At 37.0% G+C, this 17,370-nt stretch overlaps 2 protein-coding genes across 6 annotated transcripts in view; one reads left to right on the top strand and one right to left on the bottom strand.

Annotated features, from left to right (window-relative positions):
- LOC107996812 (zeta-sarcoglycan) overlaps positions 1 to 12,614 on the bottom strand; it is a 209,665-nt gene extending 197,051 nt beyond the window's left edge. The window contains exon 1 of one of the 2 annotated variants that reach the window (XM_017055066.3): positions 12,145 to 12,614. Coding sequence is in view for 1 of the 2 variants with exons in the window: in XM_028666234.2 (XP_028522035.1) it covers positions 12,145 to 12,327 (183 nt within the window). In the remaining variant the exon portion in view is untranslated. The remainder of the gene's footprint in view (positions 1 to 12,144) is intronic. The other variant, XM_028666234.2, reaches the window with a different exon arrangement.
- Positions 12,615 to 14,412: 1,798 nt separating this feature from the next.
- On the top strand, positions 14,413 to 16,933 carry LOC107996715 (epoxide hydrolase 4-like). 4 transcript variants are annotated; one of them, XM_017054890.3, is made up of 6 exons: positions 14,415 to 14,994; positions 15,549 to 15,673; positions 15,753 to 16,028; positions 16,132 to 16,289; positions 16,390 to 16,644; positions 16,723 to 16,933. In XM_017054890.3, exons 1-6 carry the CDS (start codon positions 14,782 to 14,784, stop codon positions 16,881 to 16,883), a joined length of 1,188 nt encoding a protein of 395 aa, XP_016910379.1. In that variant the 5' UTR covers positions 14,415 to 14,781; the 3' UTR covers positions 16,884 to 16,933. The 4 variants fall into 4 exon arrangements, with proteins under 4 accessions (XP_061927034.1, XP_016910379.1, XP_016910378.1 ...); XM_017054889.3 differs by having other exon boundaries at positions 14,420 to 14,994; positions 16,705 to 16,933; XM_028666267.2 differs by having other exon boundaries at positions 14,422 to 14,994; positions 16,390 to 16,613; positions 16,705 to 16,933.
- The last annotated feature ends 437 nt before the right edge of the window (positions 16,934 to 17,370 follow it).

Raw genomic sequence — 17,370 nt, 5'->3', positions numbered from 1 at the left:
TAAATCTCTGTACGAAAGATAGAAATCGTGTCACGGCTGGTTCCGTTAATCAAAAACTGGATCAAGATTTGTCAGATATCTATCAGATATGTTCTCGTCTCGAGGCGGGAAGCTAGCAGTTCCGATTCAAAGGAGCGTGGCCGCGTTTAAAATGGGGGGGAAGCTGCGAGAGAACGAATTCGGTGCCGCGGGTGAAACAGTGCATATCGCCTGAACTACTCGAAATTGATCCTAATCCGTAATCCGGCTTGTTCCAGCCTCCTCCGTCTGTTCTCTCCCAAGGTACTTAGCACCCTGGAACGACGAATCGGGTGAAACGGAGTGCGGGGAGCGAAGGAGGAAAGGAAACAGCGCGGACCGACTTATATTCGGGAGGCCAGCCGGCGCGCCATGTTCCGTGCATTATGCATGATACGACGTTGCTTAATGCTCGTCCAAATTGTACCCGGTCGATTTGAAATTTCGCTGCAGCTCCCACGCGAAATGCTAATTCAACCGTCCCCTTAATTAACCTCCGCCGAGAAGCCGGATTTCTTCTTTCGTCGAGGACTTGTTTCGCTTCTTCCTTTTCTTTCTTTTTCTTTTCCTTTTTTTTCTTTTTTTCTGCAAATGCAAGATGATCGTGGCAGCATTCCGGACCACGCGCCACACTCGTGGCGTAATAGACGAGTAGTAAGTACGCTCAACGAATACACTCCGTTTTTGACGAATGTATACGTATATTTGGAAAATAGAAAATTTCGATTCGATCGATTGGTTCGATTTCTTTTTAGAAACGGGACTCTTTTCCAGGAAACAATTGGAATTTGCATCGAGGTAACATTGATTCGGAACATGCATAGAAACAGTAGCTATTACATCCAACAATAGGATCACTAGAACGTACGAACTTCCGATTGCTCTACTCGATACATATGAATCCTATTATACAACCCTGGCATTAGACATCGGTGTTGTATATATCTATATCAACGTACGTATATATTTACCACGTATTGCGGCACACTTTTCAAATTATCTCTTCAAGTATCTCTCTTAACACCACGCCAGAATCATTCTTTCGATCGACTTTATCTATAACAATGCCAAAAATCCGTAGAAACCACGTATAACAAAACTTAAATAAAAATTGTAATCTAAATTTCCTCATCTACGCTTATCTAAGATCACCTAAGAACCGCGAGAAAAGAGAAACAAGAACAGGAAGAGGAGATCGTCGAGTCACAATTAATCGCGCGAAGACGACTCAGACGGAATTATTCGTCGATTAATCGCGATCGTTGTTAGCGGGCCGTTTACAAGCAAAGCCGATACGTTTCGCGGGGTTGGAAACTTGCGAAAGTCCTCGGCAAAATTTCACTCACTTGGGAAACGAACAACCTTAATTAATCCACCCATTTCCGATCGCTCCCTCCGTGCAACGTTTCAACCGCTCGAATCAATCGCGAGGTTTCCGGTTACCGAGAAGTTGTACGTCGAAGAGTACATCTATCCTTTCGTTCCCTTTTCTTTCCCCTTCCAGGGATAATGCGACTCGTTGAGAGCCGGTGCACCGTCAGACAGCCAGAGAAACGTACGAATTAATTATTCATGGATGTCCAACGTCCGACAACGAACACGAAACCGCCGTCACTTTGTAACACCGTGGCCTGGCCGCGTTGTTTAGCATGACTATAGAGTGCACCCGCTACATAAGGCCGCATCATCGATGAGACGTGCACGCGTCCTTTGCAATAAGTACGATTAATGCGATGTACGCGTCGCAATCGAACCTCTTGTTCGTCGTATTTTTCTTTTCTTTTTTTTTCATTCGCATCGAGCTCTTTTTGAAACGTGGAATTCGTTGCAAAAGTACTCGAGTAGGCGAGGTAATTAAAAGGAATTGAGGATACGGATACACGAGTCCGGTGTCCGTATAAGAGAAAAATTAAATTTATCGAGAAAATTTGTGCTGGCACGCGGCGCGAGTTTAACGAGCGTTTAGTTAACTTATGGCACACGCGGTATGTTCGGTTGCGTGCAGTAATTTGAAAGCAAGTTCGTAACTAGAAAGGTGGGAAGTTAAGCGGTAAAATTGTTGAGCAAGTGAAATTTGTTTTCCGAAACAAAAGGATACAAGAATGTAGTATCGAGGAAAGGAAGGATGAAGTGAATTTCAACGATCGCGATCCTCCGATTATCTCGTAATTTGAAGATAATTCTAGAGATAATGAGCTTCGCTGTGAGTTGCTTGGATCTCTTTTATCTCAGCCATACGATTAACCTTGGACTTATTTTAACAACTTTTAACTCTCGACCTCTTTTTCTCTGATAAAAAATAAAAGAAGAAATTCGTGCAATCGAGAAAAGATGGATGGATAGATATCTCTCGGCGATATCAACAGATAGAGCGCACGTGTGAATAATGAATCGAAATCGAATTCATCGAGAAATTTTCATTGCTTTTATAATGGATGCAAGAATAGAATTTCTGTGACGAAAATAAAGGCACGCAAGTGCCTTATCTTTACTTATCTTCGCGTTCGATAAGCAAAACAGATAATTACGCGAATAATACCCTCTCCTTACCCGTTCTCAATAACGAAAGAGCCCTCCATTCCCGGCTACCATTACGTTTTTCTCTTTTTTTTTTTTTTCCCCTCTTTATAATACACCCATCCAAAATAATCCATTTCTTAAATTTCTCTCGAATAAATCTGATCTTTATCCCGTTCTTAATTCAATTGCATTACCACGAACCGTTTCTTTTTCTTTCTCTTTCTCTCCTCCTCCATTAGACCACAATAGAATCTCGATATTCGGTAAACAATGGTGGCTTGATATCAGACCGGCAACTACGAGTTTCTCAAGCTGTGCTCTATATATATATATAGATATATATATATATACACTGTACATATAGTACGTAGAGGGAGCGGAGGATTGTGCTCGAGTAGAAAGACGGACGAGAGCAGCAGCAGCAGGAGGAAAAGCAGAAGGAGGTGTTAGAGGATCCTTATCCCTCTTATCCGTGCGCTCGCACTGTTTCCATTCCGAATCCACGAGCAGGGATTACTTAACTGGAGAAATTCATCCGAGCGAAAAGAGGACTGGTGCCGTCCTTCTTCGATGTCGGCTGTGCTCGGTTCCCCGATCGGCCTCCCCTCCCCCGGAATCAAAGTTCCTCCTCGAAAAAAAATTCTACAAGGAAGAATCATTATTTTCCTGAGGAAACGAGAAGTAGGGAGGGATGGCTATCGGCCCGTGAACCAACATCCCCTTCCATCTCGCGTCATTATTTCCTTTTTTCCCATCTTTCTCTCCTATCCCAGAAGTCGAATATGGCATAGAAGAAATGCGATTCGATTCGATTCGATTCGATTCGGAGGCATGACAATGCACGCGATCTTTACGCCGCGATTCTTTATTTATTTTTTATTCTATCCCACCACTCCCTTTCATTCTATAAAATATAAATTGTATAGAATTTTTCGTTTCATCCAGTTCTTCGCTTGACTCGTTTTTTTACGGTGATGAGCAAAATTTTACGCTTCTTTTTTTTTTTATTTTCATTTAACTCGCTTCGTCCCAAAAAATGGAATACGATATAGAATTTCGATTTAATTCGATTTCGAATCGCCATGGAAATACAACGATGCAATTTTTTTCTCCTTCATCCATAAAATACGGTGTATACAAAATTACATGGAACTCGACTTGAATTGTAACGCGCAAAAATCTTCATTCGTCGAAATGGAATACGGATATTGAGTTTAACTCGATATCGCAATAACACCACCTGCTTCCTTAATTCCTTAATTTTTTCCTCTTTCTGTCCTTTATCCCTTAAAAATATAGCGTAGAAATTCGTTTCGACTCGACTTGGCGCCACGATGATGCACGCGATCCGCGACCCTCTCACGGTTTCTCTTCTTACCGAGGGCAAAATTTCGCGTGCGCAGCATCTACATTTACTTGCAGAGGGAGGGGAGGCGGCCGATGGGCCGGGGTCAGTTCGATTTCCGCGAACAATTCTGACGAATTCCCGGGCGCGAGCCAACGAGAAAATGTTTCGAGTGGAAAAAGAAACGTGGACGGGGGCATGTCAAAGAGTTATTGGTAATTGCGCCGGCCTTTTCGGACCATTGGGCTTGATAGCTTCATACTTTACGGAATCGAATGGGAGACCGCATTCGTGTCTAGCTCCTCTTATATACTGGCCCCACTAAAATCTTCGCCCGAACAATAGATAATAGAAGGAATAGCGGGAAGGGAGAAGGATCGTCTGCCCCGATATTTAGGCGTTGGCCACGCTTCCGCTCTTGGAACTCTTCACTTCCTATCCCACTTCCTTCCCTAAATCAATCCGAAACTCGGTCTCTGATATCTTTGCTTATACCTCCGATGACGTATCGATTTCGTCAACTTACTCGTTCTTACGATCCTTTTACCACAATTTTTCAAGATATTTATAAAAATTTCCCCTCTTTCTTCTTCTTTTCTCGTGTATTTCGAAAGATGACATTATGCGATACATTGAAAATTTTCACTCGTAAAAGAAAGAAAAGAAATTGGAATCGAGATGATTCGAGATACGGTTATTTCTTTTTTCCTTTCCACGATTAAAAGCGCACAGATATAACGAGATACTAAATAATTAGCGAACGGCGCAAGCTTCGAGGTGGTATTTAAACAGGTCGGTAGGTTACACAGTAGCTAAGCAAGAGGGTTGATGGAAGCGGAGAGTAGTAAGCGTGTCTCTATGTAAGAGCCACCCTTCCTCTCTCTCTCTCCCTCCTTTCTTTCTCTCCCCTCTCTCCGCTAAGTAGATGCTTGTCAGCGGAAACTTAATTAAATATCCAAAGTGGATGGCGGAATTACTACAATTAGTATGACGGCTTTCCTGGCCCATCCTTATTACCCGGGCTAGTCCCGTCCGTCCCATTCGTGGGTATTACTACTTAATGTCTAATAAATGTCACACTCGCCGAAAGCCCGTACGTTACGTTTCTTTCCCACTTTCTGCCTTCCCAAAGTCCTCGCCGCTCGCACTCGAAGGAATTCCTTCTTCGTCAGGATGGGGGAAGGGAGGGAGGGAAATACGGGCTAACGAACTCCGAATGCAAAAGTTGGCTCATAGTTGTCGACACGGTTGCGCTCTGAAATTTTTCGACTACCACCACCAGAAACTGAGACGGAATGGAACGAGGTATGAGGAAAGGGAGGAGGGAAATTAGTTGAAACGTTTGGAAAGTTCCCCCCTTGAGAAAGTTACTTGCGACGATAGCATCTTTGAATGAAATTTTAATTAATTATTCGACCGGTAACCAGGCGGGAATGTCAAATTGTCTGATTAGATCCAGAGATTCGTTTGGGGGGCAAGGTTAAAATCCTCCCCACAAAAAAAGGGAAGAAAAGGAGGAGGAGAGATTTATCGCCGTTTTTGGCTCGTGCCGTTCCCCGCCTCGAAATTGAGGAGGAGGGGGTGGGAAGAGGAAGGGAGGGGAGGGAGAGACGTTTGATCGTTGGATGGTGTTACGAGCAGTAGGGGTACTTTGCTGAACTGGCACGTAAATACGGAGCCCGGAGGACTTTCTTTTCTCCGTTCCAAGTGGTCCTCCATCATCCGCCCGATAGAGAAAGGAGGAGATGGGAGGAGGACGGCAAATTACAAAGAAGGAATGTAGAAGCCGGACGCCTTTTGTCTCGCCTGAGATTTTTCCCTGCGATTTAATTGCGGGGAAAGAATCGTGGCGAGCGAACGATGAAGAGAGATGTCCATCGCGTTTATTGCAAATCGAAGGAGGAGGGGCGGGGGGAGAGGAGAATCGTCCCACCGATGAATGACAGTGCTCCAGACGCTTGGAACGATCTCGACAAACGGATGAAATTACAGCCGAACGATCTATAATCGAGTGTTCGCTCGGCATCGACGACGAGGAAGAAGAGGGGGGCCGACCGAGACGATGAAACTGAAAAGGAACGCGCTCGAAAAATTTTCCACAACCCTCGCCTCTTCCAGACTCGCCCTCGCTTTTCGCTGCCTGCCCACAATTTTTTATCCCCTTGCAATTTGCGTCTCGTAAATCGTGCATCCCCTTCGTCCTCGATCACAGATTCTTCGCGTCGAATTTTCGATCCCGCTAACGGTCTTTCATTTTCCACAAATCCAAAGGATTTCCCAGCGACGAGAGCGCGAAAGATAAAAATAACGGGGGAGGGGAGGGGTGGATGGAAGAACGGAGACAAAAGATGAGAATAAGATGGAATAAGAGGGAGGAGAGAAAAAAAGAAAAAGAAAAAAAAAGATACAAGAGGATACGCAGCGAGGTATATACAGCGATATCTATTGGCGCGGGAAAGAGAACGGTTTACAACGGATGGAATATTGTCCCGTCTAAGCCGCTCTCCGATATTTCATCAACTTTCTTATTCCTTCTTTTCCGCGTCTTTCCGCGAGCCCACTTCCTTCGCCTCTCCTTCCTTCCCCTCCGCCTTCTGTTCCCTCCCCATCACGTTGTTCTGTCCCTCTTATAAAACAGTCTATTTGGTCTGAGGGTGACAACAGCGAAAACGAGGCGCGCAAAGCGCGTCTAAGTATTTCATCAAAAATTCACCGCTAAAGACACTTTATTTTGCGAGCGTAATACAACGGGCTTCGTCCCCGCAAACATATTAATCCGCCGCCAAGGGAAAACTTCAAACCACGTAAACGTGATTTCATCACGAAATTGCCTCGTAAACATTAGCATTTTTTTTTCATTTTTTCCAGATTTTTTTTCCTCTCTCTCTCTCTCTTTTTTTTCCTCCACTCTCTCCACCATCCCCGTTACATCATATTTTATACGCCATCCATATTTCAAAAACTGCTCGATAGAAGTCTCTTTATCTTACAGCAATTTTTGGGATTCGAAATGAATTTTTCCACCATCTCGAGCTTGATTCGGGGAGAAATTAAATGGTTGCCAGTCCCGACCGGGAGAATTTCATATCATCACGGTGATAAAACACGATTTTTCGATTTGTTCCGCGTAGATTTGTTCGCAAGACAAACAATTCCATCTCCAGGGAAGGAAAAAAAAAAAAAAGAAACGGCGAAATCCTTGTATACCCTCGGTTCGTTAACCTTCCACGTAGTAGCCGTGCGTAACTTGGTCGGGGACAATAAAAATTTTAGTGCGGCTGGCCAGAGGGGGGGGAGGGGTTATTGTATGGACAGCGAACCGCTCTACTTGCGGGCGAAATGGCTGAATTAGGAAATGTACGGGACTGAAATAGAAAAAAAGAAAAGAGAGAAGAGGAGAAAAGGGGAAAATATGCGAATCCCTTTCCATCTTCCTCTTTCCACCTTGACTCTGTAATTTCGGGTATAGCACGCGTAAATATACATCATCTAGTAGCGACGACGTAACCCCCCAGCCGGTTCTGGAAACATTCTATAACGGAAACAGCGTAAAATCACTCGACGTGTACGTATACACGTACACGTGTACGCGTATCGCGTATGTGCGCGTGCGGAAACAGCGGTATGCCGCGATGGTTGACCCGAGTAACGAAAAAAAAAAAAGGGAGAGAGAGGGAGAAAGAGAAAAATAAAGAGGGAGAGGGAGAAAGGGAGAGAGGGGGTGGGAAAAAAAAAAGATTTTTCAGCTTTGCAGCCCGATATTAAAGGCCGCTTTTAGCAGAAGTAATGAATTTTAACGGTAGATGAGCCCCCATGGCTGTTCGGCTGTACGCTGCCGCATACCCGACGTAAGAAATTGCTCCCGCGAAATTATTTCCTTTATAAATCAGCGGCCATACGTTTCGACGTCATCCCATCTTACTTCGCATACCATTCTCCACCCTCCAACTGCCGCCTCTTTCGCCTTCTTCTTCTTCTCCTCCTCCTCCTCCTCCCTCTCCCTTCTTGTGTATCTATATACACGAGTACGAAATGGGATGTCTCCATCCCATCCGCCGAACGGAGTCAAGAGAAATGGTCAAGGTTTATTAACAATAATACGTTATCGGTTGAGAAATTGCAACGTTGTTTCGCGAAGAATTGCACCGGATACCCATGTACACGACGGTAATCCGCAAAAACGAAGAAGAAGAAGAAGAAGAAGAAGAGGGAAAAGTATTACGACTGCTTTATCGTGACTGGGAAATTTAGTTTTTCGTCTCGTTGCGGAATCCGGAACGTTTGGCAAGTGAGGTACAAACTCCGTCGAGACGTTTGTCTCTCGCGGAACGTATTACGCGTCACGTTTCGAGATATTAATAATAAAGCCAATATTTCTTAATTCCTGAAGAGGAGATAAAGAGATCCGTGGAATAATAAGCGCAAAATTTCATTCCAAAATGAAACATCGAAGAGGATGATCGATTTCATATGAAACTAGCTATGGAAATCGTCGGATATGATGATTCGCGACACGATCTTCGGTTGCCTTCGAGGTGTAAGAGGTTCAGAACAGAATAAAAGATTGTTTGGCGTCTTCGTAAGCCACGACGATGACCTTCCATCGAGTGAACCATCATCGGCGGAGGTGAACCTTTTCGAGAGCAGAGGACACGGAGAGACACGGGCGTCCGGTACGAGGCTTGATTTGGTACCAGAATAGCGATGGTGGGGATGTAGTAATTTGTCGGCTTGGGAAGGCGGCTGGCTCCAAGCTGATAACAGGGGGTGGTCCATTCTCCTCTGATTCCGCCACCCTCCGTTTCTCCCCGCCCTCCCACTCCTCCACCTTCTCCTCTACCTCTCACCTCTGCAACCCTCTCTGACGCGACCCCTCCTGTTCCACTTGCGAGTATGCCAGCCCATGGATCCGCGTAAGACGTCCGGTCCGCTCGCTGCGTCTCGGATGTGTACGGGAGGAGAAAGACGACAATATTAGAGGAACCGGGGGGATTTTCCATAATCGAGCGTTTGCGGCTAGCGCCAACTTTCTAGCCTCCGTGATCTTACCTAGCTTTTCTCCCTCCCCCCACGTCGGGCTGCGATAAAAGTAATTCCTACCCTCTGATCCCGTAATAATGTCGCGATACTACGAGTCGATTAGCGGCGAAGTGGTGGTACGAAGAGGGAGGAAATAGGGAAGGGAAAGTGAAGAGGGAGAGCGCGCGAGAACGAACGGAGAAACGTAATTCGACGTTGTAATTCGATGGAACGATTGGAACGGGCGAAGCTTGCCACGAGGAATAACGGGAAGGGGTGTGTAAACGGGGCGAAATAAATCGAAGTTGCGGGCGCGCTGTACGCCTTCTATTCAAGGCTTCTTGCGCGCACGGCCGGAATTATTTCGATCGGGACAAACGGAGCGTGTAACAAGAGTAACCTTAATTCCGGAGGAATCCACTTCGGTGGAGTTGAAATTCTTGAGCTGGCTGATTGGCGAACAAAGTTACCTTTCTAATCTCGTTTCGAAACCCTGGGTGGGGAGAGGACCGACCGTTCCCCGAATTTATTCCGCCACACACTGTGCAACCAACTCCGCAACCGTCTCGATCGTTTCGACATTACCGTTGGGAAATTTCTAATTACCATGGCTTTCCGCCACGATGAATTCGCGACATCGCGTTTAATGCTACTTCCTTCCTCTTTTTTTTATTCCCGATAAATTGATTCTCTCTCGATCGATCGAGAAATTCCTTCCTTCCTTCCTTCCGAGGAGAAGATCGTGTTCGTAAATTTATCGATCTTCTCAACCGATCTTGTCCCCTTTGTTCTACCTCTCGCCTTTCGAAGCGAAAGTAGAGTAAGACTCGAAGACTTAGAGACTTGCCTAATAGAGCGACTCGATGACGAGTTCCCTTACTTTTAAAATTCCAAGGCGCCGGACAAGAGGATATACGAGCAACAGAGCCCCGATGTAAAATTTCATAAGAGCACCGGGAAGAGGCAGTTTGAAGGAGGTACGGACCGCTTAACACCGACGAGGGTTACGCGGCTCTAAGAGTTAGTATCTTTAATATGTCTGACGTATGCAGCAGTTAAATTAAAGCTCACCGAGAGCCCCGAAACCTCTCACCTTGTTTCAGCCCTTGCACGTTAACTCGGAGCCCCCACGGTAATATCGCACATACCAAAACCCCTGTGTTGCCTCTACTTTCCCGTTGTTTTATACGAGAACTAACTACTTCAACCGTGCTTTCAACCACAACAAATTCTTTTTTTTTTTTCCTTTTTTTCCTCCTCTCTTCCTCTTCCACGTTTTTTTCCTTCGATAACAGCGGCTCTCGCGATAAACTATAATTAAAAAGATGTTGTCCGCCTTTGAGGCCTAATTAAAAGGTAACTCGATTTACCGGCTTTGTGCCTTTCGGCTTTTTCATCTTTATTTATTCCGAATCGAAGGTTAAAAAGGGAAAGAGTAGAGGAGGTTGCGATCACAAAGTTCCAACTAACTCGCCTCCCCTTTCCTCCATCTTTCCAGTGTTCGGTTATACAAGGATGGAAGGCTTGGCGTGAAACGAATGTCATTTTACAGAGAGCACGGAGGAGTCTCAACCCCTCGCTATCGTTGTCATCGGGTTCACGAAACTAACTTTGCCCACGTCAACGCTTTCTCGCTGTCGGAACAACGCGCACACATCCCGCTTGATACCCGATGCTGCTTAGACATTCGCTACTCAAATATTCCTAGGATCCCTGGTTTGTGTGTTTGCTCTGTGTGTGCGAGTATTCACATGGACGAGCCGAGGACGCCGCTAATACACGCGTTTATGTGCCTACACACGGCCGGATACGAGCTTAAGCCGCATTCTCACCGCGCATCGGCATAAATTTCACTCATAAGTAAAAAATTTACCACCGATCGGTTGAACATCGGTTGCCGATTTTATCAGATAATTAATAAAACCGCCCCAATATTGATAGGATTCGAGTATATTAATTTAATAATCGTTTAATTATCCCGCATCGCATACATGATATTATTAATTAATTATAGACCGTATGGTAATAATATTTTACCCGTGTATGTAATATTTTCAATATTAACGTTGAATCGTGTTTTCGTCTATATTCATATTTCTATTTCCTTCGCTATTTTAAATATCCATTTTTCATCGTACGTCTCTTTAAAAATCAAATTGCTCGAATTCAAACAACATCAAATCGAATAACTCGATTCTTATGAAGATCGAACTCAAGTTTCGAGTAATTTCATCGATGGTAAAATTCCCCTATTCAGCCCTCCCTATAAAATAAAATTTATTTGTCCTTTTCTATCTTTTTTCCTTTCGTTCTTCCCATTATTATTTTTATCTCATTGCCATGATACTAATCATGAGTCGAGAATCGAATCGAAATTCGCGATACCGTCGAAGAAGAGCGATGGCCCGTTCGATTTGGCGCGTGCTAATGGCCTCCTTGCGGTCGAAGGGAAGTTTTAGCGTGAACACGGCATTAGTGCGCGGAGACTCGTATCGGATCTCGTACAGAAGGCACATAGATGGGAACGCGCACGCCGATACATCGGCATAACGCATTCTCCTGACTGCCAACCACCTCCTGCGGGTACAGAGAGCTTTTTAGCAAACTGTCAAACTCTGCCGAACCACGAATTACTCATTCCAGCACGTATCCGGATGTAGTCCCGCAATGCGCGCACTATTCTGGATCAAAGACCCGAGGATATACCCAGGGACGAAAATTTGGAAATATCGATCTTGGTCAGCGACACGTTCGAGAATTGCCGAACCGCGCGGATGAACGAGTGAATGGAGAAGATTGATTGACCGATAGATGAGACTGGGTTAGAATACCGATCGTGGGCCAATTTGCGTCCCAACTCGTGTTGGAATACGTTTGATTACTTAGTCTTTGGGATGGCGATCGAGAACTTGTGTCTTTTCTTTCAAAAAAATTTTTCTTAACAACAGGATTTAATCGCAATGTAATATAATTTATATCATTAATATAATCTAGTTAATCGAAATTGCTTATAGCGAAAGAAATTGATCACACAATAATATAAATTAAAAATAAAGAAAAAAAAACAAAACCAACGAAAAAATTTTAAATTCTAATTACAGATAGTGATAAAGAACGAAGAATTAGATCTCATTTTATTTTCAAACAACTTACTTTCACACTTATAAAGAACTATTGTTAAATATATATATCATATCCATAATCATGCAGAAATATCATATATTGTCGTGAAACGTACTTACCATTCTGGACGTATGTTTCTGGATATGATTCCAAAATGTTACTGTTCTAACGATTTTGAAACTATGATAACTGCAACTCTGACATTTCCATTTACACAGAATGGAAAACAGTGCATATAAGATATATATATATATATATATATAGATCGTATGAAATAAATTATTGTTTTCGAGAAACTTCATCCAGAAATTCTTAATAAATCGTAATAGCAGATGTATTTATCGTATCACTTTTCGTTGTATATATATTTATATGTACAAAGAAGAGAACTTGAATATATTCGACAATGTATTAACAAGAAACTATGATAAATTTTCAAAAGAGAACACTTTATTTAGTACTCATATATCTTGCTTGAAATGAACACTGCACACGCGTAAAATAATGGAATAATAGAAAGCAATCTTGTACAATGAAGTATATCACAAAAATTATTATAGAACAATAAATAACCGTTTTTCGGCGCCATTATTCCGTTAGACTAAAATTGCGATAGTGGCGACACTCTACAATGAACTACGAAAACTTAATCGATATTACAAATATATCGATATAACAAATTATGATATAAATTATTATATTACATCAGACTATAAAATTAATAAAATATTTGCAGAATACTAAAAATTTTAACATTTATTTCATATTTAAACATTTCATTTTTAAATATGAAATCTGAAATTTTGCTATCGATACATTCATTTGCATAATGTTATTCGCTGAGCTAATTTACTAAATGAAAAAAATTCACAGATTAAATCACAGACTAAATAATAATAATCTTAGATAATTGATTTTACAGATATTTATTATTTTAAGTGTGTTCATTTGATTTTGCTATGATATTTATAATTCCCACCAAAATAAACGCTTAGATTTCTATCCAATGAACGCAGAATCAGATTTTGCATTCTGTTGATAATGATGGGAGTGACATAAAAATGAAAATAGAATGAAAAGAGAACTTCAAAATTTTATACAAAAATATATTGTATAATTGGTCTATTCTTATATGTATTCTATGTTTCAAGTTAAAAAAAAAAGCATTTTATATTATGTATATCATTTATGAACATATTAAATAATCTCATCTTTTGCGCGATCGGTATTTCAGATTCCTTTCTCTCAGAAACTTTTCATTATTTGTAGAACACAAATATAGATGAAAAAAATTTTATAAAATTTAAAATTTATGTTGTATTATAAAATTATACATTTCGTTTATGATTAATACTGCTTAAACATTATATCGATAAAGTAAATATAATAAATCAAATATTTAACATTACGTATTATTGTTAGTATAAATTATTTTAAATTCTGTTCTAATTTCATAAATGAAATAATATACTACTTTATATATATTTTTATATATATTTATTTATATATATTTTAGTATATTTTATCATTAAATTATATATATATTTAAATATCCTATTTATCTTATCTTAGATAAGGAAGAAAATAATAATTTTTATTATAAAAGAAAATAATCCCGCTAACATATAACAATATATCAATAATATGAATATTGCAAACTCGATATTAACTTTTTTATATTATTATATTTTTTATAAGTTGTTAATTATTTCTCGAATATTTTTGAAGGATCGCTTTTAGAAAAACATATACAAAACATATAAAAAAATATTGAAACTTATTTATTACATTATAAATATTTGAAATTTGTATCACTCACAATGAGACCACTTTGTCTTTATTACAGTTGTTTTGTACTTTATTTTTGCCTTGTTTTATCTAATGCAAATTTAACTTGTTTATAAGTTAATAAGTAACTATTATATATATTAATTTTTAATTTTTTTTTTTTTTTTACATCTAGAATCGAATTCTTAAAAATATCTCACAAATATTGCGTATAAAGAATTTCATACTACACATTCAAGAATTTTATATATTATATAGAAATGAAATTAAAGAAAGAACTTATGTTTTATTTTTCATTAATATAAAAAAGCGATAATATAAAATTTTGACAAATAATATTCTGAAGAATAATAATATTATAATATTATAATATTAACTATTTCATGTAATTATTATATTATGCGCTATAACATATAAAATGCGAACTTATATTTATTCAAAATTATGTCATATAATTTCTAAAATTTTTTATTTTCTTATTTAAGATATCATTTAATGTTTTTAAGAAATAAAATTTCTAGGAACATTTGATTGTACAATTTTAGTAAAATTCATTTTAACTCATTGAGTATAAATCCGATAAGGAGGTACCTCGCTTCTCATGATATGACCTCTACTCTTTTATATATGAAGATGAAAGCTTTAATCAGTAATACATTGTCAACTTTACTGAAATCGCAGAATTTTGTTTTATGTATAATTAACTTTGTGAACGATATTAATTTGTATCTTCAAATTATAAAATTGAAGCATTATCTGATTATTATTTGTTATTGTTTGTATTATTTATAGTTATTAATTGTGAAAGACACGGATATTTTAAAACGTACATTTATATGTTGAATATTCTCCTATACGTATATATTTATAAAAATATAAGGTCATTTTGTTTTGGTGTATAATTCAAATAAACTTAATACGTCACATATAAATTTAAAAAAATTTTTACTTTTTATTCTTAAATAATCATGTTTACAAATAATAAAATTGTTCATGTATCAATTTTAGAAATAATTAAATTACATCTTCTCTCTTTTATATATGGATTGTATTTAATAGTGAAAAGATTTCTTAAATGGATCTGGGATCCTAAAAAGTTTTTCATGATGCAACAGCGAGATAAACCCCCACCTTGTTTGATAGATAATAATTTAGGAATTCATTCTTATATAAAAATCAAGGTACGTATAAAAAATAAAATAATTCAATAACATAACATAAAATTTCAAATTTAAAAGTATTTAAAAAATATATAATAATCATTAATTTCTAATAATTTTTAGAAATCTATTAATAAAATATAATCTGACAAATATTAAATTTCGATTATGATTATGAAATTTTTTTAATAAATATATTAATAAAATATAGTCTAATACACACATTAGATTTCGATTGTGATTATGACATCTTTTTAATAAATATTGAAAAAAATTATGTTAATTTTTTTTTTAAATTTAAAGAAGAATTCAATTTGTACGTTTTTATTATCATTATCACTATTATTACTAATGTTTTATTATTCACATTTATTGATATAAATTTAAAATTTATTCGAAAAATATTAAAAGAAAAAATTAAAAAGTTACAAATAACAAAACTTTAAATGAAATAAATTTATTTTTAATTTAATAATATTTAAAATATTATTGTATAGTGACTGAATAAACTAATAAAATAATAAAATAATAAAAGAATTTTTTACAATTTAAAATATTTTATATTTTTTCTATAGAGTGTAAAATTTCATTATGTAGAAGCTGGAAATAAAAATAAATCACTTATATTACTTTTACATGGATTTCCTGATTGTTGGTTATCTTGGAGAAAACAAATACCATGTCTTGCTAAACATTATAGGTATAATTTATATTTTTCAATTTTAATAAAATTATAAAATTATTTTTGTATAAATTTCTTTTTTTTTTTATTCATTCAGAGTAATTGCAATAGATTTAAAAGGATTTGGAGATAGTGATAAACCAGCAGCTAAAAGTTGTTATAAAATTCAAGTCTTAATTGAAGAATTAAAACAAATTATTTTAACTTTTGGAGTAAAACAGTGTAGCATAATTGGCCATGATTTAGGAGGACTTTTAGGATGGTATATAGTAGCCTTATATGGAGATATGATTGATAAATTTGTTGCAGTTTCATGTCCACATCCTAATTTCTATTGGAACAGAAGATTAGGAGATTCTATCTTTGATTTGAAGTAAGAAGTAATCTATTAGATGCTTAAATTTTTTAGAAAATAATACATATATAATAAATATATTTATTTATTTATTTATTTATTTATTTATATTATTATCTAGATGGATACATTTTAGTAGATTACCATTTTTTCCTGAAATTGATGCTCTTAAAGAAGATTTATCAATTATAAATGATGCATTTCAACATCTTCAATTAAATAATACAAATACTGAGAAAGATTATGTAGAAGCATACAAATATGCATTTAGCAGAAAAGGTAAATAAATATTAAAAGTTTGACAATAATCTATTATATATATATATAATTTAGTATAATTTTTATACATAAAAGATAAGATTAAAATAATTAATTACAGAAGATTGGACTGGGGCTATTAATTATTATAGAAATCTTCCTTTTATAAAGCTTAATACAGATTCTTGTGATCAAATTTCTACTCAAACTTTACTTATAATTGGAAATATAGATCCAATTGTAACAATAGAAAATATTGTACAAAGTTCTGAATATATTGAAAAATGTAATGTAAAAGTAATATTAGGAGCTCAACATTTTCCACATCAACAAAAACCAGATATGGTAAATGAAGCAATTTTAAAATTTTTTATGGGTAAGCAATTTAATAAATATTTATATATATTTTATTATATAATAACTAGATATATTTTAGGAACAACAAATCATATAGAAAAAACATCATCTAAGAATATTATGTCTTCATGGCTTGAACCTTTTAATAAAACTGTCAAGTATGGTAATCATATGTTTGATGCTGTCCATAAAAAAACTAATGATGTAGTTAATGTTTTACCAAGTAAAATACTTTATTTAGGTCAAACTACAAATTAAATTATATTTTTTTTTATATTCATCAAAATATAAAACCCACCAAAATTTCAGATTTTTTTCTTCTTTTTTATTTATGCTTTTCAAAAAGATAATATTTAATTATTTTTCATTAAAATAAATCTAATCTTTTATTGTTGAAAAGAAAAATTTAATCAATAAAATATTTGTAGTTTGATTACAATACTTTAATAAACGAATTTTATTTTAATGAAAGTTTGAATATATAAGTGTAAAAAAGATTGACTTATTATAGTTATGTCTCATATCAATATCTAATAATATTTTTACATATATACAGTTTATAAATAAAAATTTTAGACAAAATTTATTTTTTTAATAAATAAATGTACATATATTATTTATTTAATACAAAAATATATAAATTTTAAATATAGTATTAAATAAAATAAAGATCTCTCTTTCTATAAAATAAAGCAAATATCATATTATAAAATTTACAATTTATGAAAGTTAATATAAAAAAATA

The sequence above is a fragment of the Apis cerana genome, linkage group LG2, assembly GCF_029169275.1.
Source record: "Apis cerana isolate GH-2021 linkage group LG2, AcerK_1.0, whole genome shotgun sequence".
Classification (NCBI taxonomy): Eukaryota; Metazoa; Arthropoda; class Insecta; order Hymenoptera; family Apidae; genus Apis; species Apis cerana.
This window is presented reverse-complemented; position numbering and strand designations above follow the sequence as displayed.